Source organism: Urocampus carinirostris, chromosome 7 (assembly GCF_059441175.1).
Source record: "Urocampus carinirostris isolate Australia breed hairy pipefish chromosome 7, RoL_Ucar_1.0, whole genome shotgun sequence".
Lineage (NCBI taxonomy): Eukaryota > Metazoa > Chordata > Actinopteri > Syngnathiformes > Syngnathidae > Urocampus > Urocampus carinirostris.
The window spans coordinates 43,067,561-43,092,212 of NC_142355.1; the positions used below are offsets into that span (position 1 = coordinate 43,067,561).

The 24,652-nt window shown below is 39.1% G+C and overlaps 1 protein-coding gene and 1 pseudogene across 2 annotated transcripts in view; one reads left to right on the forward strand and one right to left on the reverse strand.

The window, feature by feature from the left end:
- The window catches only part of tmtc2b (transmembrane O-mannosyltransferase targeting cadherins 2b), a 178,974-nt gene extending 163,759 nt beyond the window's left edge, over positions 1-15,215 (forward strand). Inside the window, exon 12 of one of the 2 annotated variants that reach the window (XM_088341036.1) lies at positions 8,657-15,215. In XM_088341036.1, coding sequence (XP_088197162.1) covers positions 8,657-8,836 — 180 coding nt within the window. In that variant the 3' untranslated portion in view covers positions 8,837-15,215. Of the gene's footprint in view, positions 1-6,533; positions 6,699-8,656 lie in introns of those variants that run through there. The other variant, XM_088341037.1, reaches the window with a different exon arrangement.
- Positions 2,543-2,704, reverse strand: LOC148363372 (U2 spliceosomal RNA; annotated as a pseudogene).
- Positions 15,216-24,652: the final 9,437 nt, after the last annotated feature.

Sequence of the window (24,652 nt, forward strand, 5' to 3'; positions counted from 1 at the left end):
TAATACAATAATAATAATACATTCTACATTTAAAGTGCCTTTCAGGAACCCCAAGGTCCCTGTACACAGAATAGCAAACAACAATAAAACAAGAACAAAACAAGCAAGTAATGATTAGCAAATAAAAAAAAACAAAGTAGAAATAAAAAGGGGGGCGGCCGTATGTGAGGCAGATGATCATGAAAAGACAAGTCTTAAGAGGTGGGTTTTGATTCCGGATTTGAAGGTGGACAGGGAGTCGAATTTCCGGAGGTCAGGCGGCAATGAGTTCCTGAGCTGGGGGGGCCGAGTGGCTGAAAGCTCTGCTACCCATTGAGCTTAGACAGGCAGCAGGTATAGTGAGATGGAAGGCTCAGGGTGAGGTGGCTATGTGAAAGAGGTCGGAGATGTGGGGAGGGGCAAGGCCATGTAAGTGTAGAGTTTGTAATTGACTATATGGTTTATTGGGAGCCAGTGGATTTGCTGAAGGACAGGGGTGATGTAATGGCGGGAAGGGGTTTTGATAATGTTGCGTGCAGCAGCGTTATTGCCCAGTCAAAGTTTGGGGAGGGAATTTTGAGGTAAACCATAGAGGAGGTAATTGCAGTAATCAATGCGCTAGGTGACAAAGCTATAAACAAGAATGGGGGCGGTGAGGGAGAGGCATGGGTGGTTGATGGAGCGCAGGTTAGAGTAAGCTGACCAGGTGATGATATTTATATGAGAATTGAAGGGGCGTGTACTGTCGAGGATGACACCCAGATTCTTAGTCCAGAGATTAGTCCAGATTAGTAGGCAGAAGTACAACGTGCTGTGGAGTCTTTATTAAGAAGAATCTGAGTGTAGTACATGTTTTTGTGTATTGTTAGTCCAGTTTTTTGTAAAGGCGTTCTAGTTTGCGGCCTTTAGTTTTCAGAGACAGTGGTTTTGATCAGATATTTGTCCACACATCGAGGGAGCCCAATTTTCTAGTGTTGAATCATGTATCTGGCAAATAAGTGTGTGTAGGTGGGCAAAGTGAAGCAGTGTGGTGAAGGCGCGCCACATGGACAGATAGTAATAGGCAGTTAACTCTGAAAATGAGTTACAATTCTTTAAATAAAAAAGATGACAAAGTCCCATTGTCATCATCTGGTTCGAGGGATGCCGTTTTGTGCACGTCTGTAGAAACGCAGTCACCCAAGGCAAACAACCTCAAAGTGAAATTTCTCCTTGAAATGCAGCTTTTCACCAAAAGCTGTTTTGGAGGAGAAATGATAACAAATCCCTTGTTTTTTGCGGTAAAAGGAACCACCCGTGAGAAGTGGGGAACGTACCTCATGCGACTGTTACAAAATAACAGTAACAGCTATTGATCAACAAATGATAACACACAACACAAACCTTAAATTCCGGATTACAAGCCGCTACTTTTTTCCCAAATGTTCAGCCCTGCGGCTTATACAGCGAAGCGGCCAATTTATGTAACTTTTCTAACGACCACCAGCGGCACTCGAGTACAAAAAGTAAAATTTAGACCGTTGGCATTGTGTGCCGTGGTAGACTGCTTCCTTTCAGTCTACAGATGTCTGTTTCATATATGAGGAAGACGCCCTTGATGGAGACAATCATGAGGAGAAAGACGAGGACGGTTTACCGTGAGGGGGGGGGCGGGGGGGGGGGGGGGGGGTTTAAGGGTTATTGTTCTATCTTCGTTATTCATTATCCATTATCCGTTATCGGTCAGTTCATAATACGCTACAAAGCCTAGGAGCCGGGACACTACTCTTAGCCAAAAGGCCAAGCTAAGGTCCTAGCCCTAAAGCCTTGCTGCGATCATTGCGAATGCACCGTTCCCGGAGGTACTGCAATACCGGGCTGATGCGTGGAGCGGACAGGGCAAGCTCCTAGGAGTCGGGACTCTTAAATTGGGGGTTTTTAAGGGTTATTGTTCTATCTTCGTTATTCATTATCCATTATCCGTTATCGGTCAGTTCATAATACGCTACAAAGCCTAGGAGCCGGGACACTTACTCTCAGCCAAAAGGCCAAGCTAAGGTCCTAGCCCTAAAGCCTTGCTGCGATCATTGCGAATGCACCGTTCCCGGAGGTACTGCAATACCGGGCTGATGCGTGGAGCGGACAGGGCAAGCTCCTAGGAGTCGGGACTCTTAAATTGGGGGTTTTTAAGGGTTATTGTTCTATCTTCGTTATTCATTATCCATTATCCGTTATCGGTCAGTTCATAATACGCTACAAAGCCTAGGAGCCGGGACACTTACTCTCAGCCAAAAGGCCAAGCTAAGGTCCTAGCCCTAAAGCCTTGCTGCGATCATTGCGAATGCACCGTTCCCGGAGGTACTGCAATACCGGGCTGATGCGTGGAGCGGACAGGGCAAGCTCCTAGGAGTCGGGACTCTTAAATTGGGGGTTTTTAAGGGTTATTGTTCTATCTTCGTTATTCATTATCCATTATCCGTTATCGGTCAGTTCATAATACGCTACAAAGCCTAGGAGCCGGGACACTTACTCTCAGCCAAAAGGCCAAGCTAAGGTCCTAGCCCTAAAGCCTTGCTGCGATCATTGCGAATGCACCGTTCCCGGAGGTACTGCAATACCGGGCCGATGCGTGGAGTGGACAGAGCAAGCTCTTAATCCATCTCCGAGATGCAAAAATCAAAGATCAGGAGTCGGGACTCTTTTTTTGGTTTGAACAAATTTATTGACACTAAAAACAGAAAACAATCATGACAATCTCAACAGCAATTAAGCACATTCACAATATTATATTCCAATATTACGTTTTTAACAGCAAACACAAAGTGAGGTTTGAACAAACCTTCTCGAAAATCAAACATATTCACAATTTCATTATATAACATCTTTGTTAGTGTCAATAGATCCGTCCAGGCCAAAGTCGATTGTCCTCGGTCTGAACAAATCCACCGACACCAACAGCAGCAAAACACAGCCATCAAGCATATTCACAATTTTTTTATATTTGACAATATGACGTGACGATATGACGTTTTAACATTTTTTCCTGACATTTTCAACATCAATTAAACAATTTCAGAGTTATTTTCTTTTAACAGTAGTTAACCAGCGTGTAAAAGGCAATACTATTGTGCAAGGGCATAGCTCTGCCATCCCACCCTCCCAAGCAGCATTCGTCCAGTCCTCTGTGTGGGTCCTTTCCCTTCTGCGTGGGTCCTCTCCCTTCTGGGTTCCACAACCCAGGCCGTTGCTGCCGGAACTCCCACAGTGTAGCTCCGGCTCCCCCCTCCGGGTGGGTGCAGACGAGTCTTCTTTATGGCTGCGTCCTAGGCCCGCCGCTCGCAGATTGTATGGTATCTGCAGCCATTTGGAGCACAGCCACGGGGGGGATCTACCTGCACCTCCATACCAGCAGGTTTCTGGAGGTCCAGATGGCGTCCTTGATGGCGGCGAGAGTGAGCCAGTCCCTGGCAAAGTCGTTCCGAGGCCTCCTCGACCGACTCACCCCGTAAAGCACGTACTGTGCATCAGGGACCTCTCCTGCTGGCAAGTCCGGGAACTTTCCTAGTTGTTCGGCCATTGTCCACAAGACTTGGGCAGCGCTGCACTCACAAAAAAGGTGCCTCACCGACTCCTGGGCGCCACAGCCAGGTCGAGGGCACGTCGAAGTCGCTGACATTCCTCGGTGGTGCATTACAGCTCTGACTGGGAGAAATTCATGAGCCACCATCCATGACAAGTCTCGTAGTCTGTTTGGGAGGGCAGGATGATTGACGTTGCTCCAAACCGTTGTGGATTCGCCAAACGCAAGCCCCCGCACAGGGCTTACTGTAGCTCGCTCTTGCACAATAGCAATAAGGGCCCTGTGGTTTTGTAAAGTGTGACATTCTTGTGTTTCCAAATCAAACTTCTTCAAAAAATCCCGAATAAAGAGATGTGTTGGTGGCAAGTTAAACGAAACTGGAATCAAACGATTGTCTGGTACAAGCTTTAGCTTCCGCAAATATGAGCCCATCCAAAAACGGGTCATTGCTTGACTTTTCGGGTTGTTGGGGGGGGGGGGGGGGGGGGGGGGGGGTTTAAGGGTTGTTTATCTATCTTCATTTTTCATTATTCATTATCGGTACGGCTTTTTTTAACAGCTACACTTTGAGTGCTGGGAGCGTGTTATGAGTAGCGTGGTGGTACCTTTCACAGGCACGGTTTGGGATGAAAGTTATATTATTATTTTTAAAGCTTTGAAAACTCTCTTGGTGTACCGTCTTTCTTTGTAAATATGTGTAACCATGTATAATATGTATTTGCAACTGTATATTTTTGTAATGCATTTATTTGTATTTACTTTGGACACTTATTCTGTCTTGCACTGACCAATTAAAAAGAAGGGGCGTAACAGACGCAGGGGATTATGGGAAGTGGGGACCGGTAAAGGTGAGTGTTTGTGGACACGGCAGACAAAGATGGATATATATATTTTCCCACTTTTACCTTTGGAAATATACACTCTTTTTTTCCTCGGATTACTTTCAACGGGTACCTGGACTTTGCAAGTCTGCATCAAATGATAACCACCGGTATCATTTTCTCTCAATCTGCGGGCCGTAAGTCTTGGACAGTGTGGGCATGTGTCGAGGGGAAAGGAGCCACCAGGCTGTACTTGCTCAACGCACGCCACAGGAAATGATGCCATGATCGCAGCAAGGCTTTAAGGCTAGGACCTTAACTTGGCCTTTTGACTGAGAGCAAGAGTCCTGGTTCTTATGCTTTGTAGTGTATTATGAACTGACCGAATACGGATAATGGATAATGAATAAAGAAGATAGAACAATAACCCTTAAAAAAGCTAGAAACATACCTTTTTTTTAATGTAAGATAAGAGTTGAAGCTTTCTTTTGATAGTTTTTAGCTTTCTAGGCATAGGACATAAGTTTTCTGTAGGTCTTCAAAAATAAATAAAAATGTCTGGCACCAGCTCTCCCAATTTGAGAAAAACGATTGCAGAATATTAAAAAAAAAATCTCAGTATCTTTTTTTCTCTTGTTTCTCGGATCCCAAGAAATGTGACGTTGTTTCTGATTAAGAACGAATGTCTCACGGGTTGCAGAGGGCAATCCGCTCCATTTAAATCCTTGCCATTCCCTCGGCTTTGCAAGTTAAGTCCTAGCGGATGCTGGCTTTACGTAGCTCTTCCTCTCCCCTTTGAAAAGCTCAATCTCATCACGAGATTCTTTACTTTAATATCTACCTTTGTGAATTGAGCCAACAATTCCCCAACTGAATTTAGTACTCAGTAGACAAGTCGATGAGGAAGCTAATATGTTGCACATATGGCTCTGCCTTTGCCGCCATACGACAGCTTCGGGGGGAGGTTTGGTAGGCCGAGAGGTTGCAGATTTGCAGGAAATGAAGGGGGGCTTGAAGAGGGATTTTTGCGAACTCCTATATGCGCCACTACCAGGCAAGAGGAAAATACAGCCGTTTGGACATAAATCAAAGACACCTGAACCATATGAGTGTGGAAGACTTTTAGCTGAGCTTAGCTGAAAGGTTTTACCTGTGAGTTAAGGAGAGATCTCGGGACTTGATGTGTGATTTGATATTTTGTGTTATCTTTGAGAGAAAGAAAATCTCTATGTGGTATATTTTTTACTGACTGCTTCACTTATTCATTGCTTCCATGACAACGACACAAAGTTTTAACAGTATTTTATTTTGGGGGAATATAGTGTGAATTACAGGAGGTGTGAATTTCAGGAGGCTGAATGCAGTCGATGTAGACTATGAGTAAAGAGATAACATAGTAATCTCTTATTTTTCAAGGGAGTTGTGTACCAAAATCGTCCCGCAATCGTCAAAACCCACAAAGTAGAAACCTTTATTTATTTCTTTATTTAATTATTCATTACTCAAGAACAAATGCAATTTCCAGACTACAATATGTGTTTAACAAATAAAAGTTCACGGTTCCCGAATCCCTTAACCGCATTGGTCATCGGGGCACCAATGAGGACACAATTCTGGACAACCTTCTCCACTGTTGACAGTTCCTGGCCTGTTCTTGAGTCGTGGCAAAGTTGGCCCCAGTTCATTCCTTAATGTTGTTGGCCCAGTTACTACTTTATGCAAGGTTTTTGTTTTATTTTTTTTTAACAAAAAACATCTGGACTGTAAAATCATAATTTTAAAAATAATCTTGCTGTTTTATATAAAACTGTATGGATTAAGTACTCGATCCACTTTACCTTACATTATACTTTGCTGCAATCATTTGTACAATATGAAAAACTACATTTACCTTACGGGTCTGTCCTATAGAAACCGTTTATTTTTTTTAATTTTCACTTTTTTTTTTTTTTTTTTCCAGAGCAAGTTAAGCGCGTGGAGCGGTACAGTTTGTTGGCTATAGAAAGCATCTTTCCTCTGTCTAGACAATCAGATTGCAAAGTACAATGGAAATCTGCCTAGTAGCGAAACTGTGATGCGTAAACTTCGATACACAAAGGGATTACTATATATAGTAACAACGACAATTTGCCCTCAAAACATTCATTCACTGTCCGAACACGTTTTCTCAATAGGGGGCTCGAGCTCATCCCACCTGACTCTGGGCAATGGCGGAGGACACCCTGGACTGGTTGTGGACCAATCCCATTGCACACAGAGGCTTTTATTCAAAGCATTTCGGATTAAAAAAAAAAAACTGCCATGCATGTTTGTTTTTTGAATGTCCCAGGAAACCAGAGTACCTGGAGCAAACACATTCAGGCCCTAAACACCTAACCCCAAATCAAAACCTTCCTAAAATCTGTTTTTTGAAATAAAATACTGGCTCTAAAATAAGTAAGCGGTTTATGCTTAGATTGTCTTTAACTTTGTTGAACTGAATATTATTTGTGCTATAGGGCCTTACAGCATGGCCTACAGTCTAGGCCAATAGAAAATTGACAATGGGCCGTTAATGCCCCTCATGCCTCTGATTGGGCATCCCTGATCTACTTTAACTCGCGTACAGAAATAGGTTGTTTTTTGCGGGGTTGCGTTCCAAATTCGGACCCACGATAGTCAAAGTCTGCGAAGTAGAAACTTTTATTCTTTATTTATTTAACACTCTATTGTACAGTGAAACCAAAGAACAAACCTTATATACAGGCTCAAGCATTTATTACACAAATAAAAGTACTGTACTTTATTCCAACTTTGATGGGTAAGAGGCAGCATCTTTATTGACATGATGGCTTTTAATGAAACTTTAAATTTAAAAATATTTGCGGGGTTATTGAGGCACAGCCAGACACACGCAGTGTAGGAGCAGGGCTATTGTTTAGCTAATCAGAATGCAGAATGCAACAGACGATAAAAATCTGAAAAAGTATGGAATCTACGAAAAGTAAATACAGTGAGGGATTACTGCAATGGTCTTCTTTTGTCAAAGTCTATTTATGTAGTGTCATGATAGACCCTTAACCAAAAGCTGTTTAAGTGAAATGCAGACCTATAGACAGATGCAAAGGTTGAATTTGCTACACAAAAGTTATACTAAGCAGTGTCGAGAAAAGAACAGAGTTCCTTGGGGACCAGTATAGAAATATGGGAATGTCCTTGAGTGGCCCCAGACCTTACCCAAGGTAGCGTCTCTGAAGTTGTTTGCTGGGAATTAGCAATGGGAGGAATTGCCTAAAAACATATGTTCCAAGCTTGGATCAGCGAAGCATTGAGTTAAGTAGTCAAAATGTTCTTCTTTGCAACTACCATACTGTGTGTAGTTTCCACACTATTAGACACACTGGGCAGAAAACGTGTTATGCCATATATTTTTCAAACATAAGGTGCCCCGGACTATAAGGCACATGAAATTGAGACTAATAAGAGTTGCCGTGTTTATTTTTGTAGCACTATTGGGCTGTTGATAAATACACAGATGGTAAATATTAGTGCAAAAATTGAACAATTGGTAAGTGTTGCAGCAGTGAGGGCGCCGACTCATTTCCACTAGACTTGACTTATGACTTATGAATTGGCATGAGAGCTTATCTCATTATCACACTATTTTTACTCACAGTGCCAGAAACACTGATTTCCAGAGTACATTCTGTTCTGCATTTTGATAGGTTAAACAGTCTCTCCACTTCTGCACCTGTGGGTCAATAATGTTGCTGTTTAATATGCATCTGATCATTAAAGAGCTTGTTTAGTATGAAACACTTTCTGTGTTCTGTTTCTGTCTTTTGCAATGTTATTTACACACAGGTGAAGGAGTGGAGATACTGTTTAACCTATTAGAATTCAAAACAAAATGCAATAGGCGAACCAGTGTCTTTTCTTATGTCATCTGTAACACTGTTGGTCTCATGGTAAAGTGTGGTCACCCTCACAGCCACGACTGGAGTTTGAAATCCCATCAACTTCAACGTACAGCAATTTGTGTCAGCAGTGCGCGAGTATACCTAAAACCTTGTTTAGTAATGCATGCCTTTATTAACTGTATGCATTTCCAATATTATCCACTGAATTTTGCAGTATATAAGGCGCACCGGGGTATAAGACGGACGTTCAAATTTCTGGCCGATTCTGTTTTTGTTTTTTGTTTTTTTAATTGTGCTTCATAGCCTGGAAAATACGGTAATAGTTTACAAAAACAAAATGTTTAGTGAATGAAGGTATGGAGGGAAACTATGACTCTCTCCTTATATTCCCTTCTCAGTATCCCGCAGCCTTGATGAACTTTGGAGCCATCCTACACCTTAACGGGAAACTGCAAAAGGCCGAATCCAATTACCTCCGAGCCCTGCATCTTAAGCCCAACGACGCCATCACCCAGTCCAACCTACAGAAGCTGTGGAACATCATGGAGAAGCAAGGCCTAAAGACCACCAACCCTTAGAGATGACAACAAATCCTGGTTTTGTTGACTCAGGGAGGATGTTTGTGAAAATAGAGCATTCATGATGGTGCTTCAGTACCTTCAATAGTTTGTTAATATTTTGGAAAGTTTGATGTGATAGCAGCTACCTTTTTTCGAGAGCACTTTGAGATAAGGTGAGACGTTTGTTGCATCCTCAAACACTGGCAAGGATTTTGAACGAGTGAGACGAAGGTACCGTATTTTGAAGACTAAAAGTCGCTGTTTTTTGCCTAGGTTGTCTGTCTTTACGATATGATCTAAGTATTAAAAAATATAATCTTTTTTCAGGCGCGTTAGGATTCTTTATAACATTGGATACTTACAGACAAAGTTTATTTGTCCACAAATAGCTATCTTCCCAAAAAAAAACATATTTGCCAGAATTTTATTAATGCGCCCTATAATCAGGTGCGCCTTATAGACCAGATTATAATTGATGCATAGTTTGTACGGGTGCTTGAAATCCTTGGAAATGGTTGGATTAAATGTTTTGTTTTCAAGGTTTGAAAAGTGCTCGAATTTTGGGTGAATTGTTGGCAAATGCTTGAAATTGCTGCCATGTTTCTTTGGCAGTCTAACTCGATAGACCATGTGTTTACTGAAGAAAATAAAAATAAGTCTGCTTAAAAATGACGCTGACATGGCTTAGTTCACATATAAGTTAAACTTTAGGTGAATTGACGTTCCTTTCTCAATACTTTGACATCATCGAGTACTGTCAGTAAGAAAAAGAACAAGAAAGTTCGGTGCAACATGAACCACCGACGTCAGCAAATACTATTGAAACTCAGTTTTATTTTCTAAACCCCATTCAATGAATGATAGCTGCTGGTTTTATATTGACTTAGGGTTTATCAATTTTCTGGTTCTGTCCACTGCAGGCAATACTCGGTGTCCTCAAACAATAGGGCTATGATTTGTGTTGGATTTCTTCTTTTAATGGTACTATAGAAATTGTAAATTTGGCTTTGAAAGTCCTTTAGTATTGAATTTGGTCATTGAAAAAGTTGTACGAACCCTGTTGCCTATAAATGAATTTATTTTAGTTCCAAAACCGGTTTACATTGTTAGTTTGTGTTCTGTGAAATATATTTTTAAATTTTCAGATTTTTTTTTTGCAACCACTCTTAGATTTGTTTTATTACATGAATCTTATCGTCAGATGCGCCTTATAAATAACTAATATTTAACAAAATACTGTCTAGACTGTCCGCCTTACAATCACGTGCAATAAATAAAAACAAAATTATTTTTTTTTCTCTTGAATTCTGCATGATGAAACATATGAAAGATAAAACAATAGCAAGCCAAAAAGGAGAAAAAAATTTTATCCTAGGTTACGAACATCAGTTTATTCCATGTCGAAAATTGCCTACTACACCTCTATCTTCTGCTCATGCAACATGCAAAAAATGCCACTAATAGTCTGGGACGACTTATGGTAAAGCATACGTTTAACTACTGTATGCATTTCCTATCTTATCAGATGTAATCTGAGGCAATTTTCTGGCCTAATTGGTGTTTTTAGGTGTGCCTAAAAAATACGGTACTTAAAGTATGTTTTTTTTTTTTTAAAAGCCACCCAAAATGCCATAACACAAAGGATTATATTTGAAAAGTTTCTTAATGAAGAATTATACTAACTGTGATATTTGAGACTTGAAAAGGGAATTAATTTATTTACTTTGGGGCAAAACAGAAGTCGCAGATTAAAGAAAATAAATCTGTTGCCAATTATAGTTGACATATTTGGCATTGGGAAAAAAATCCATAGACCTGTGATATTTATTATGCCTTCCGATAAAATCGCAAAGACGTCCCCCCCTTCTACAGTTCCAAGTGTCATGTCTGCACAGCTAAGGGAATGACGTCTTAGTGGAAATGGAAAAATAAATGAGCTTCCTATGGAAGGTGTAAACAATGTATGGGAGTCCGGCTGACTCCATTTCCCATACGTGTCACAAGCTTTTATTTAATGTGTCAACGAGTGGAGCAGTTTGAACCAAATGAACAAGCTATCCATAAGTCATGTTGACTTTTCTTTTACAAATTTTAATGACTGAAGAGACATTTCCATCCGAGTCGATACATTGACCTAATTTGATGTGTTTTTGTAAAAAAGGAATTTTAATATATACCTGTGTGTTTCCAACACCTTGAAAAAAATGTAGTGGGGCAAAGATAAAAGTTTCAGTTTGCCTCAATGTGCTCTTTTATTCTAACAATCTTGGTGTAAGGCTTTTGTTGTCGTGTACATTGTGTGGACATAACATCCGTTTGTTGTCTTTTCCGTATGAATTAAGTGAAAAATAAAACGTAAAGATTTGGGTTTGCTCATTTTAAAAATCAGTTGCGGTCCCTTAGAGTTCCAGGCTACAAGCTGCTACTTATTTTCTACATTTTAAATACTGCAGGTTACAAAACGATGCTGCCTATTTGTTTTTTTTCAGTGGGGTTTACGAGGTGGAAAGTCTCCAAGGTGACTTCTGGTCGCCCCGGTAGGCGCTTAGTTTGTGTGGGCCAATGGAATCCAAATGTTTAATTAAAACAAGCATCGTGAGGGCTTGCGGCGGTTGATTACACAATATGTTTTCTGCCGAGTGCTCTAAAAGTAAAAGTGAATATAATCAATGAGGCGCAGGTAAATGTCAACTGTGACACCATTCAGTCGCCAAATGACTCCTTATCTAATGGTTGAACGAGATTCCCACTGTCCCTATGTAGTAAAATTGTGATTTGGGCAGAATCAGCGGGTAAATGTCTAGTAGAGAACAGTAACACATTGTGCCGTTTGCAGACTCTGTGCGCAGCTTTCGATCTCAAGTAATGTAGCAATCATCCATCCATTCATTATCTGCACCGCTTATCCTCAGTAGGGTTGCGGGGGTGCTAGAGCCCATCCCAGTCATCTTCGGGCAGTGGGCAGGGGACACCCTGAACTGGTTGCCAGACAGTCGCAGGGTACACAGAGACAGACAACTCACTCGCTCATTCACTCCTAGGGACAATTTGGACCGGCCAATTCACCTGAAATGCATGTTTTTGGAATGTGGGAGAAATGTGGAATGTGGGAGTCCCCGGAGGAAACCCACGCAAGCACGGGAGAACATAAAAACTCCGCACAGGAAGTCTGGTAGCTGGATTTGAACCCATGACCTCAGAACTGTGCCGCACACGTGCTAACCACTGCGCCACCGTGCTATGTAGCGATTAATATTATTTAAAATAGCATTAGCATATACGCACAAGTGTGACAAAAAACTAAACAGTCACAAATCAAAAATGAAATGTACTGTACTGCACTGTAAAAATCAGAGGCACGATTTAATTCTTTTTTTTTTTATGTATTAGTAGCTTATAGGGCTAAGATCATGTGAATGCTCATGCGACTACATAAAAAGAATCAAATCAGCTTCTGAATTTTAGTCTGTAAAGTACATTGAGTTTCGTTTTGAGAATGTTTTTGTCGCACTTGTGCGTATTTGTTAATGCCAATTTATTTATTATGGGCCACTTTGTTTGTTGATTGAAATTGACAACCGGTGACAGAGTCGGCAAACAAGTTCTTTATCCTGGCAACACGTCTTATTGTTCTGTAATAGACCTTTTCCTGCTGACATTTTATTTTTTTTTTATGTAAAAAATGGACGTGAATGAGTTCATTTACATGGCTGTTTGAGGCTGTGGCTTAAACTATGGTGTCGTTTGTTTTAAAAAAAAGTTCGGTTTCTAAAATTTGCCCATGCGACTTTAAATCAGTTGCTCTCTGTAGTCAAGAATTTTCAGTAAATGCTTTCATGCAATCGGTCCAATGTGAAAGCAGTAATACATCAAACTGCAAATACGTTTTTCGGTCGATTTTCAGTAGTGAAAATTTATCCCTGAGCCGGTAACATGCAGTGTAAAGTGGCCATTGCTTTAAAGAAACACTGTATTATTTAGTGCAACCTAACCGACTGCTTTAATGCACAAGGAAGAATACAAACTACAAAGCCCAAAAATTACTAAACAGCACCATTTATCTTCTCATTTTCCTCACCAGCCTTTCATAAGGTCTTGGGGGTACTTTTAGTCAAAAGATGGCAGACAATCATGTCAGATCCCTCTACATTGGCCTCATGTTATGTAAAATAAACACTTTTTTTACCTATGAGTATTTGGAAAAATGCATGTATTTGTTTTCATGTATTTTTTTCCATTATTTAAATCAGGGGTCTCAAACTCAATTGCGCTTGAGTCTTGCTGAGGTTGGGTTTCCATGAAATGAAATGAAATGAAATGAAATGAAATGATCTGAAATGATCTGCATTTATATAGCGCTTTTCAAGTCAATGACTTCCCAAAGCGCTTTACATTGTGCTTCACATTTCCCAATAGCGGCCGTGATCTGTGCAGCCATGTAAGGCGCTAACCTGCTTATTGGGGGTATTGGGGGTTCAGTGTCTTACCCAAGGACACTTCGGCATGTAACACGGACAAGCCGGGATTCGAACTGGGATCCCTTAATCCTAAAACGATCGCTCTACCTCCTGAGCTACTGCCGCCCCATGAGAAAAGCTCTGACAAAAAAAGATACCACTGTTCTCAAACATCTTTTAAAACCATTTTTCTATTTTGTTGTTTTAAGAATGAAAAAAAGAAATATTATGAATCAATAAGAAAATCAATCAATCAACTAAAATAGTATATATATGTTCGTAGTGTAATTTATATGACAGAGGGCTAAACCACCAATAAAAGGCCGTGACCACAATATACTGTTATTGCGACTTCAATTTCCTTCCCTTAACGGTGAAAACTGCAACAGTAAAATACATTGCATTAAGACCATGTTCCAATAAGTTTGCGAAAATAAAGTGCATAAACATAACATATGTCTGAACTATTACAATATGTATTTACTTAATCTCTTGACATAGATGGAGATGGAGTGGACATGCAACAGTGTAGTAAGCTATTGTTTGAGTCTTTGTGTACACTAAGATGGCGGAACCGGACGTGACACAAGAAACCCGAAAGTAGTAAAATGTTGCCGCATGTTTCACCTTAAAGCCGAGATAAACACAAAAAACTATGTAAAACACCTGTTAATGAACTTACATTAGTTTTTTAGCCTTGTGTTATATTTTAAACACAATAAATCATTTATTAAAGAAAAACAGTTGCTGCAAGTTGAACGCAATGTAAATCAGAAAATTGAATTATAATTTAGATTTAAATGTATGTCTTTACCCTTTAATTTTCTGAAAACAAACAGTTTTGAATATGGCCTCTTGCAAAATAACTTCTGTGACGCATTATTAAGCAAATATAGACAAATTGTATTTCATAACCATGGTTAGATAAAACATGTTTAATACAATTGTCTTAATGGTAGAAGCCCATTGTTATTTGCATCCACGGTTCTTTAAGCTTCAGTTGATCACAACAGCTATTTCCTCCGTAACTGAGCTTCCATATCAAACTTGATGCCTGCAGTACTATGGTGCCCCCTTAGAAGCCTGTGCACCTGTTGTGTAGAAAAGCTCAGCAGTGCTGATACCAATGTGATTTTCTAGTAAAAGGATTTTTTTAGTGGTGGACATACTATTTAACCCTACTTCTAAGAATCAAGCTGGTAATAACGTAGTGACATTAAAATAGTCATTTTAGAAATGCATATCAATTTAGTGCCCTTCACGCTAATTAGTAACAAAAAGTAGCTTCCAGCTTGAAAAAGGTTGGAGACCCCTGTATTAGACTTTCATATCAAGGCAAGGCTCTCAAAATATCGCCCTGCTGTCTGCAACTGGCCCTCGGGCCCCATGTTTGAGACCACTGATTTAAATTAATATTGTTTATTCTAACGATTGAGGGTCTGTTTGTTTTTTACCACCTGGAAGTACCAAATAATACACAATGTCTCTTCAAAAGTTATTGTGCAGTGTGGAACCAGCTGGGACTGTTACATGGTCTAAGAAAGTCTTTATGGTTTTGAACCTTGAAGACCTCTCAAAATGTACAAATGTAATGAACAGTTTTGTCTTTAACTTGTCTTTTTTGGTATGACACATTTGCAAGAACATTCCTCCCCAGCTTCACTACCGGAACATGTTTCTTTGTTATGTTCATTCTTGTTGGCCGAAGTTCTCATTTCATCAGTGTCCCACTCTGTGTGTCAGCTCAGGGATCTCAATCCGTGCATAATTGCAAAAATAAATTCTTCACAGAGCTAAATTAAAGATTTATTTTTGAACATTGCTGTATGTATTGTTGAGATTTCTTACATTTTTATTTTGTCTTTTGTAAAAACAAAGATGTGTGAACAAACTTTTCTCTGATGTTGCTTTTTTGGTCCTAATAAATGTATGCAAACACATGCATTAGAATATTATTTTCCTCCAATTTTAAAAAAATAGAAATAGAATATACCTTTATTGTCATTGTTACAAAATGGGTTGAACATGTTGTGACAACAAAATTGGACGTGGCACTCCAGTCTCACATTTAACAGTGAGGATAGAAGAAAACAAAGAAGATAAAGGTTTTAATTTATACAATATTTACACAAGAAGTGTGGGCATGTAGGATGTTACATACAGTTTTGGGATCGTAGTAGTGATTTTTTTTTACACACAGATCGTTGTGCTTCAAAATGGCTTGTCCTGAAAAATACAGTGCTTAGCCAAAGTATAAAGTTCTGGAAAAGTTAAAGCAGGAATAGGATACAAGCTTTTGTAACATTTTCATATCTCTTAAAAGAACTGTGTGAGCAGTAATATTAAAATGGAAAGGGCAAAAAACACAGAAAACCTATCAAGACCTGGCCGTCACTACAAATGTTGAGCCCAAACAAGGAGAAAACTAATCAGGGTAGCAACTAAGAGGCCCATGTTCACATTGAATGGTCTCCAGGCATACACAGCTTAGGTGGGACAATTTATGTATAAGACAAATATTAGTCGTACTCTGCATAAATATGACCCTTTTGGAAGAGTCGCAAGAAGAAAGCACTTTCTGAAAGAATACTAAAAAAAGGCATGTTTGCCGTTTGCATAAGCCACATGAGAAAGACTAATAAAACTGATCAGACAAGACCAAAATTATTAGCTATGTTTGGCGTAAGAATAATACTGCACATCACCCGGAACCCTGCAAAGACTTGAGGTTCACTTTTTAACAGAACACAAAGCAAAATTTCAATAGAATAGTTTAAAACTAAAAATATAAAGGTGTTAGAATGGCCAAGCCTAAGTCCAGGCTTCAATACTACAGAGCATTTGTGGAAAGATCCGAAAAAATGCTGCTCACAAACGAGTTGTTTTGTAAAGAATAATGTTTCTTTAAGGTACTCTATGCAGCAGCATTACAAAACCACATTTGTTGATGCCCTTACTGCAAATTTGTTTGTGTGTCATAAAAATGTTCCCTGTGCTTTGATCGCAGTGCATCAAAGAAATATGTAAACATTTCCACATGTAGAGGGTAGCGTATATCAACATATGGCATACAGTGGAAACCAGGTACGACTTAATGGAGCTATTTGTACTTCCACTACTTGAATACCTACAAACTGCTCGTTATGTTCAGGGGCTGACATTCTCCAACAGACAAATTTGTGTTTGCTTCACAAAACAAATGTTCAGGTAGGTAAAAAACAAGTCCTGATCCGTTAACTCTCCCATTGTCTACCGTTTAAAATGTCCAGCCACTGTGTTTAAAAAAAAATATATATATATATATTCATATTATATTTTGTTTGATTTAAAATGTTTTTCCTAGATTGTTTCCAACGGTAGAAAAATGAAATGGTTTTTTTTTCACATTTCCATGAAATCTATTAAAAAGTACAAAGACGGCCTTTAAAATGAGTCAATGCATAGAAGAAAAATGAGCCGCATAACGACGACTTGCACTTTTAAATATGTCCACTGGATGTTGCCAAAGCCACGAACCACTTGCAAAAAAACCACAAACTATATTTGCTGACTTCTACTAATCAACCAGAGAACGTATTATTATTATTTGACCTAAAATATAAGTTCCAGACAAGCTATTTAAGGCAATACCTGAGTGCTGTTACAGATATTTAAATAAGCTTTAGCTCCTTGCCATAATAGATATGAAATCTAACCGTATATTTACCTGAATATGGGAACCCTTTTCCAGTCTACAAGTCAAGACATGTTTATTTGTATACAGCAGTACTCAATCACAAGAAGTCTCAAAGAGCAGCACATAGCACAGACTATTACAGACTAAAGACTTTTATTACACCATCTACTGACCTGAAACCTACACAAGGGCATCAAAAAACTCAAGACCTTTAGCATTAGGAAAATGAAGAAATGTTGAGATGGGACTGAACATGAGCTAATCTCCCTTTTTTTGGATTATCTGGCTTCTGCAATACACAGACATGTTTAGGTCATTTTTATAGAGTTTTGGTGTGTTTTAAGCCTAGTTGATGGAGGTGCAAAATCAGAGTAGCAACTAAGAGGCCCATTCACAGAGCTAAATTAAAGATATATATATACTATATATATATATATATATATATATATATATATATATATATATATATATATATATATATATATATATATTTTTTTTTTTTTTTTTTTTCTGTGACACTGAGTGACAAACAAGACTAATCTGACTCTCGCTCCACCATTACTGAAATTGCATTCTCTATATTTACCAGTTCTACTTGATTTCAGACTGATTTTACATATGGCCGTAAATTGAGTTGCCTAAACAAAGCTAAGTGTGCATTGTACATGCATAAACAAACTTAGAATAATTCAAAATGCAAATGAATACTAGGCAAGCCCTACCAAGATGAGACGAGGTAAATATTTAGTGACGATTATTATAAAATCCATACACCAGCAGCCACTCAACATTCTGTAAAGCTTAAGTTTTACATTAAACAGTTATACAATAGCGACGAGAATTACAGCTGTTTTTAGAGAACCTGAGCTGGGCTAACTAAAAAGAGACGGCTTTACGGCTCTTCAGATTTTGGTAAGGGTGAAACAGACAGTACTCGTTTCCATGTTTACCAATTGCAGAACCCTCCTGATCTGGCTCAGATACTGCACCTTTATCATCTGTCCGCTGTTGTTTTTCAATGTACACCATAATCCTACTCTTAAGAGATGAGCCTGATCTCGGCAATGATGGGCAGCGGCGAATGTGTGGCAATACTAAATCCTAAAATCACTGGGGGAAACTATTACGTTCAGAAATTTGGATCATCACATTGTACATTAGTTTTTTTATTTTCTTTGTTGTTGTATGTGTTTGTCTTGCTGTCGGTCACCCCTCTTGAGGGATATGACCAGGGTAGATAAATAGATACATTGTACATTATTGGCACTGATTTATGTAAATTTGAATACACACACGAAAAAAAAAAGATATATCCACAAATCCACCAATTTTTCCTTACCATATTCTTAAACTGAAACATTAATATAGGGTGGTGGGACTAAATAACACAACAGGATTACATCCCAAAGGCTTCCCCATTGACAACAATACTACAGAAAATGAGCAAATAAGCAATTTATGCACAAAATGAATTATTCTAAAAATTATTATGCTACTATATTCAAATAACATTTATTGTTGCAGTCAACAGTGAACCAAATTTAAAATTTCAAATTATTTATATTTAGCAAAAAAAACAGATGACGTCTATCTCTGTCTCTCTCTGTCTCGGTCTCTCTTTGTCTCTCTCGGTCTCTCTCCATCTCTCGCTACATCTCGAACGACCCTTCACAATAACAAACAAGGCTATTCAACTTCATACAAGGTCTTGAAATTTTAAATTTGAGTAAATGTATTATTGTTTGGTAAATAATTTGATTGCCCTTGGCTACTTAACTACAGAGTTAATTTTTTTTACAGCTAATAAGTTCTGTATTAAATTAGCACTGTTTTGCTAATCCCTAAGTCATTCCAATATGGTGCACAGATGTTCAATGGGAGGGTCACTTCTGTTTATGTATTGTGTTCAAGGTGATGACCCAAGACCTAATTATGATCTGCCGGGAATTCCAGGAAACGGGAAAGATTTAATAGTCCGGAAAATTTGTTGGTAGTTACTGACCAGTGGACACGCTTGTCCGGCCAAAGGTCTTGCAATCGCTGCCAACTCTACTTAGCAAGTGAGCGCTGTTTTGCTTAATTTGCTAAATACTTCAAGTCTACTCGTCACTGTTGTTTGCACTAAACCTACTTAGTCAGTTTGCCGTACAACTTAGTTGTCCTGTTTTTATTGCTGTTTCTACTGCATTCCATCCTTTTCGGGTGAAGAACATTTCAAAGCACAATAAAAACCACATAATGGATTGATTTGTTCAGGTGCAGTTGCTACTGGGGCATTCATTACTGTTCCGAGAGCCAAACGTTAAAAGCATTTTAATTTAATCACAGCTACAAAGAAAAAAAAAATTCCTAATGTGCGGAGGGACTGGCATAGAAAATACCTAAATCAAAACAAATAAGAGAACAAAAAAATCGAAGGAAAAGAATTTGACAGAACTGATTTGAGTCCGCTGAAATTATATTTAGTCCAGTAATACTGATGTCCCGTGATATCAGTTTTTGAGAAAGCTGTTGGTTTAGCCAGTCAGATTTCGAGTTGGCATCTGAACACCAGCTAGCTGGCTAGCCGTCATTGGTGTCCCAAACTATAATTGGCTGAGGGGTGCTAATCCACCAAAACGCTCGCGCCAATGTTTGTTCAACTTGAAGGGACAAAGAAGACAAGGACCTATTGTGTCGATTTTATGGCGAATTGTCGAACAAATCCGATGTGAGCAAGTCTTTTGCGATTGAGAAAATGTTTTGTCCCCCACTTTCAGCCTAGAGGTAAAATCTCATGCACGAGCCCAAGCTCGACCTGATACGAATTTTGGGCTGGGTCAGTACATTGGAGTTGGGCCGAGCTTCTCTCTTGCTGATTTTTTTATTTTTTGACTATCTACCTGTCATTGTTTATTGTCTCTTTATATAGAGCCTTGTTTAACTTAAATTTTGTTACAAATGGTACATGTTTTCTTATAGCTTTTCAAGTCAGATGACAGGCTTTGCACAGGTCCCTTTCCCCCTCCCACGCAGTTCACATTGCTGGCTCGCTGAATGGACAGTGTCCGGTGCTGTAGGATCCAGAGAACCGGGGACCTGGCTAGGGTCGGCCAAAATCACCTCTGCCCCACCTGAGTTCCTACAAATAAATAGGAAAGAGCTGGGTCATAGAGCTGGTTTGTTTGCAAATGACACATCACTAATTCAGACTAGAACTGAAGGCCCAAGTGTAAAATCCACCGTCCACTTCTACATTATTGTAAAAATGTTTGAAATTGACATTGTTTCTACACTTGGCATTCTTTTTTCTTTGTCTTTGTTTACTGCTTCTTCATTTTTGTTTTATTTTATTTTGTAATTATTTTAAAATTAACACACACAAAAATGCAGAATAAACTAAATCAAAAATGAAAACATTTGGGGTTTGTCATGAGGCTGTCTTTGGGGCCTGTGAGCCGTTTGCAAATCATCTCCTTCACCCATGTCAGCTAGAATAACAGGGTGTCGATAAGCTTTGGGAAACCACTAAAGGGGGGTTGGGTCAGGGAATTGGGGGTTTCTTGTCAAACATGACTAACCAGTCGCTTTGATACGAAGCTTGTGGCTCACTTCATCCTCATGAATGGTGTCCCATTTCCGTTATTAGATGGATTCTTCAAGGAGAGTGTCCTGAGTGGTTAACTAGGTCCTTCTTTTCACAGTGTCCAACATAAGAGTGTAATAAAAGGCTGTGGCAGACCCAAGTGAGATGTCCAACTTCTGGATTTGCATGATTGATTCTGCTGGCAGCTTAATGGGACAGTTTCCCTGCTCTAACTGACCTCAGAGGAACTTAATCAGCAAGTCTCTCTGCGTTGAAGAGACCCGACACCATTGCTTGAAGAGAACAGAAAAAAGGTCTGATTTCTAGTATTTGTCTTGCATAAAACAAGAATCTAAGATTATGGGCTTAATCATGAGCTAGACACAAACTTTTTTGTGGTCAAGTCTTGCACAAGGTGTATGTTTTTTCTGGACCAAACCACATATTCAAAACTTGGGAGGGTAAAACCAAGAAACCCTTCAGAGAAACCCAGATTTTATGTCTTGGCATCAGGCAACTCATGAAAGTGACAACATAAATACATAACACAATAAAACATAGCATTTCCAACAAGTGGGTTTCTACATTTCCGACCGTAAAATACTACACGTGGGGGCCAGTCCCCCCAAAAAGCGGGTTCCTAAAAGAATAAAAAAGACTGTAGAGATTATATTCGTGCTTAAATCATTCCGTTTAAAGTTGTGGGGAAAAAAAATGCAAGGAAACGGGCATAAACCTATTGAGATGTAAGGACCGAAAATAACTGTTGGAAATACAAACTACAATCTCAGGTCTTCAAAGAAATTCAAATGTTGACAGTACAGATACTCCCCTACTTCCGAACATTCGAGTGACGAACATCGGTACATATGAACTGTTTTTTCAGCTTTTTCAATTTCAAAATGCCGTGACTTATTCTCAAAAACTGCTATGAACATTGACAAATGTCACATCACACAGAGTGACTCAGTTTAAAAATTTAGGTGTCATATTTGACCCTGATCTAACCTTTGAGATGCATGTAAAGAAAATTACTAGAACCGCTTTCTTCCATCTTCGTAACATTTCCAAAATCCGTTCAATACTGTCTCAGTCTGATGCGGAAACTATAATTCATGCATTTGTTACCTCCCGTTTCGATTACTGTAATGCACTACTCTCCGGTCTCCCAAAGTCCAGAATCAAGTCACTTCAGCTGGTACAAAATGCCGCAGCGAGGCTTTTAACTAGGACAAAAAAGTACGATCACATAACACAGATTTTGGCTAACTTGCACTGGCTCCCAGTTAGCCAAAGATGTGACTTCAAGGTTCTCTTAGTATTGTACAAAATCATACATGGACTTGCTCCCTCTTATCTTTCAGATCTGATCTGCCCCTATGTCCCGGTCCGAAGCCTACGATCTGAGAGTGCCGGTCTTCTGGTGATCCCGAGAGCAAAGAAGTGTTCTGCTGGTTCGAGAGCGTTCTCCATCCGGGCACCGGTGCTGTGGAATGCTCTTCCCCCTGAGATCCGATCTGCAACCTCAGTGGAAATGTTTAAATCTAAACTTAAAACTCACTTCTACTCCATTGCATATGAATAATAACCTACTCTTCTTGTTGGCTGAAAAATAGTCTGTGTAACATAGTGTACTAATCTGTGAAGCCCTTAGAGACTTATTGTGATTAAGGGCTATACAAATAAAAATGACTTGACTTGACTTGACAAACAAAAGAATTGTCCTCGAGACCAGTATTATAGTCAAGTCAAGTCAAGTCATTTTCATTTGTATAGCCCTAAATCACGAAGAGTCTCAAAGGGCTTCACAGATTATTACACTATATTACACAGACTATTTTTCAGAATATTATTATACATTCCCCTGCTCTGGAGCCGACGAGAAGAGTAGGTTATTCATATGCTATAGAGTAGAAGTGAGTTTTAAGCTTGGATTTAAACATTTCCACTGAGGTTGCAGATCGGATCTCAGGGGGAAGAGCATTCCACAGCACCGGTGCCCGGATGGAGAACGCTCTCGGACCAGCAGAACACTTCTTTGCTCTTGGGATCACCAGAAGACCGGCACTCTCAGAACGTAGGCTTCGGACCGGGACATAGGGGCAAATCAGATCTGAAAGATAAGAGGGAGCAAGCCCATGTATGATTTTGTCTAATACTAAGAGAACCTTGAAATCACATCTAAGGCTAACTGGGAGCCAATGCAGGTTAGCCAAAATCGGTGTGATGTGATTTTAGTCTATGTCTGCTTTATTTTTAAGTCTTATTGCGTAAATAAACCCCTCCAAAAATTTTGTTCAATTCCTGTTTTGGTATAGAGTCCCTAACGGTGCAATTGTAGGTTTGAAATGTTATTTCTTTGTTTTCGAATTTCTATTATATAGGGTTTGATTCTGTTTTTTGGTTTTAATTTTGAATATGTTGTCCCTGCTAGGAAGAAAATGGAATAGGGTAGGCACTAATACGCTTCAGCTTTCAGCCCCTTCTTCTCCCTTGGGGTACATGTTTATGTGATACAATATTGTATTGTTTTTGTGCAAAAATGTTGTCGGTACCTTTTGTTGATTTGTAGTTAAGCATTTTTTTGTGCTGTACAAATAAAAACCACAAACAATAATAATCCACCTATTTGCGTGATATCAACCTTCAGTGGATGGCATTTCAAATGCTTCGCACATATTGTTCTGTACTCAAGTATATTCCATTTCACATGTGTGCGATGACTTCTAAGGTCCTGAAAGGAAAGCCAACTGCCTCAAGAAGCGCTTGCTGTCACTTTCACGGTACGTTTCTGTATGTTTGTATCACCCTTTGCTGTCTCCATGACCAATCAGCCATGACATTGCGTTATCAGGGTTCCCGCAGATCCTTGAAAAGTCTGTGAAAGGCATTGAATTCATTATTCTAAAAATAAGGACTTAATTGGCATTAAAATGTCTGAAATCTAATTTTCGAAAGCCTTAAAAAGGCTATAACATTAATAAGATTTATATTAGTTTGAAATAAAAAGATTAAGTAACATTTATCAATTATCTTTTTGATAATTCACTGATTTACTTTTGTGGCAATCGTGTGACCACAGTAACGATCAAAATAGTTTCAGTCGGGCCTTTCAGAGCAGACCCATGTCTTAGGTCTTACCCACAATACACATAGAAACTTAGCACAGAGAAGTTGACTTTGGACCTGAGGAAAGGGTACATCTAATGAGAAGAAGCTGTCCGACTAATGTTTTTTGCCATTGCTAAAAGCTGTGCCAGGCAATGTGTACGAGGCATGATGTATTGTGTGGAAGAAGTATTTGTTTTTTTGTCTGTTTGTTTTAAGTCTTGTTTTTTTTTTGTCGAAATGGTCTAATATTTGATTTGAAAAGGCATTTATCTTGCCTTAAGATGTGGGAACCATGGTTATGTGGTCAGCCTTGCGAAAAAATAAATAAATGTGTGTGGATGGGCTCACAAGCTGTGCTGGTAATAGCTTTCTATAATTAATTGAGCCGTCTAAGGAAATCTGAGGAAACCCTTCTTTGTAGATGCCTGGACAAAATGGCATTCCCTGAACATTGGTAGCTTGTGTCTGAGATGACTTCATTAATATTTAATCTCTTGTAGTCTTCGTCACCTGTCCATTAAAATAATAAAACAAAAACAACAAATTCAATTATCTCAAGTTGTTTGTCATTATTCACACACACACACACACACACACACACACACACACACACACACACACACACACACACACACACACACACACACACACACACACACACACACACACACACACACATACATATATATACACATATATACTGGACTGTCTCAGAAAATTAGAATATTGTGATAAAGTTCTTTATTTTCTGTAATGCAATTAAAAAAACAAAAATGCCATACATTCTGGATTCATTACACATCAACTGAACTATTTCAAGCCTTTTATTATTTGAATATTGCTGAATTTGGCTTACAGCTTAAGAAAACTCAAAAATCCTATCTCAAAATATTAGAATATCATGAAAAAGTATACAAGTAGGCTATTCAACTAATCACCTGAATCATCTAATTAACTCAAAACACCTTGCGAGGGTTTCCTGAGCCTTAAAAACACTCAGCTTGGTTCAGTAAACTAAATCACAA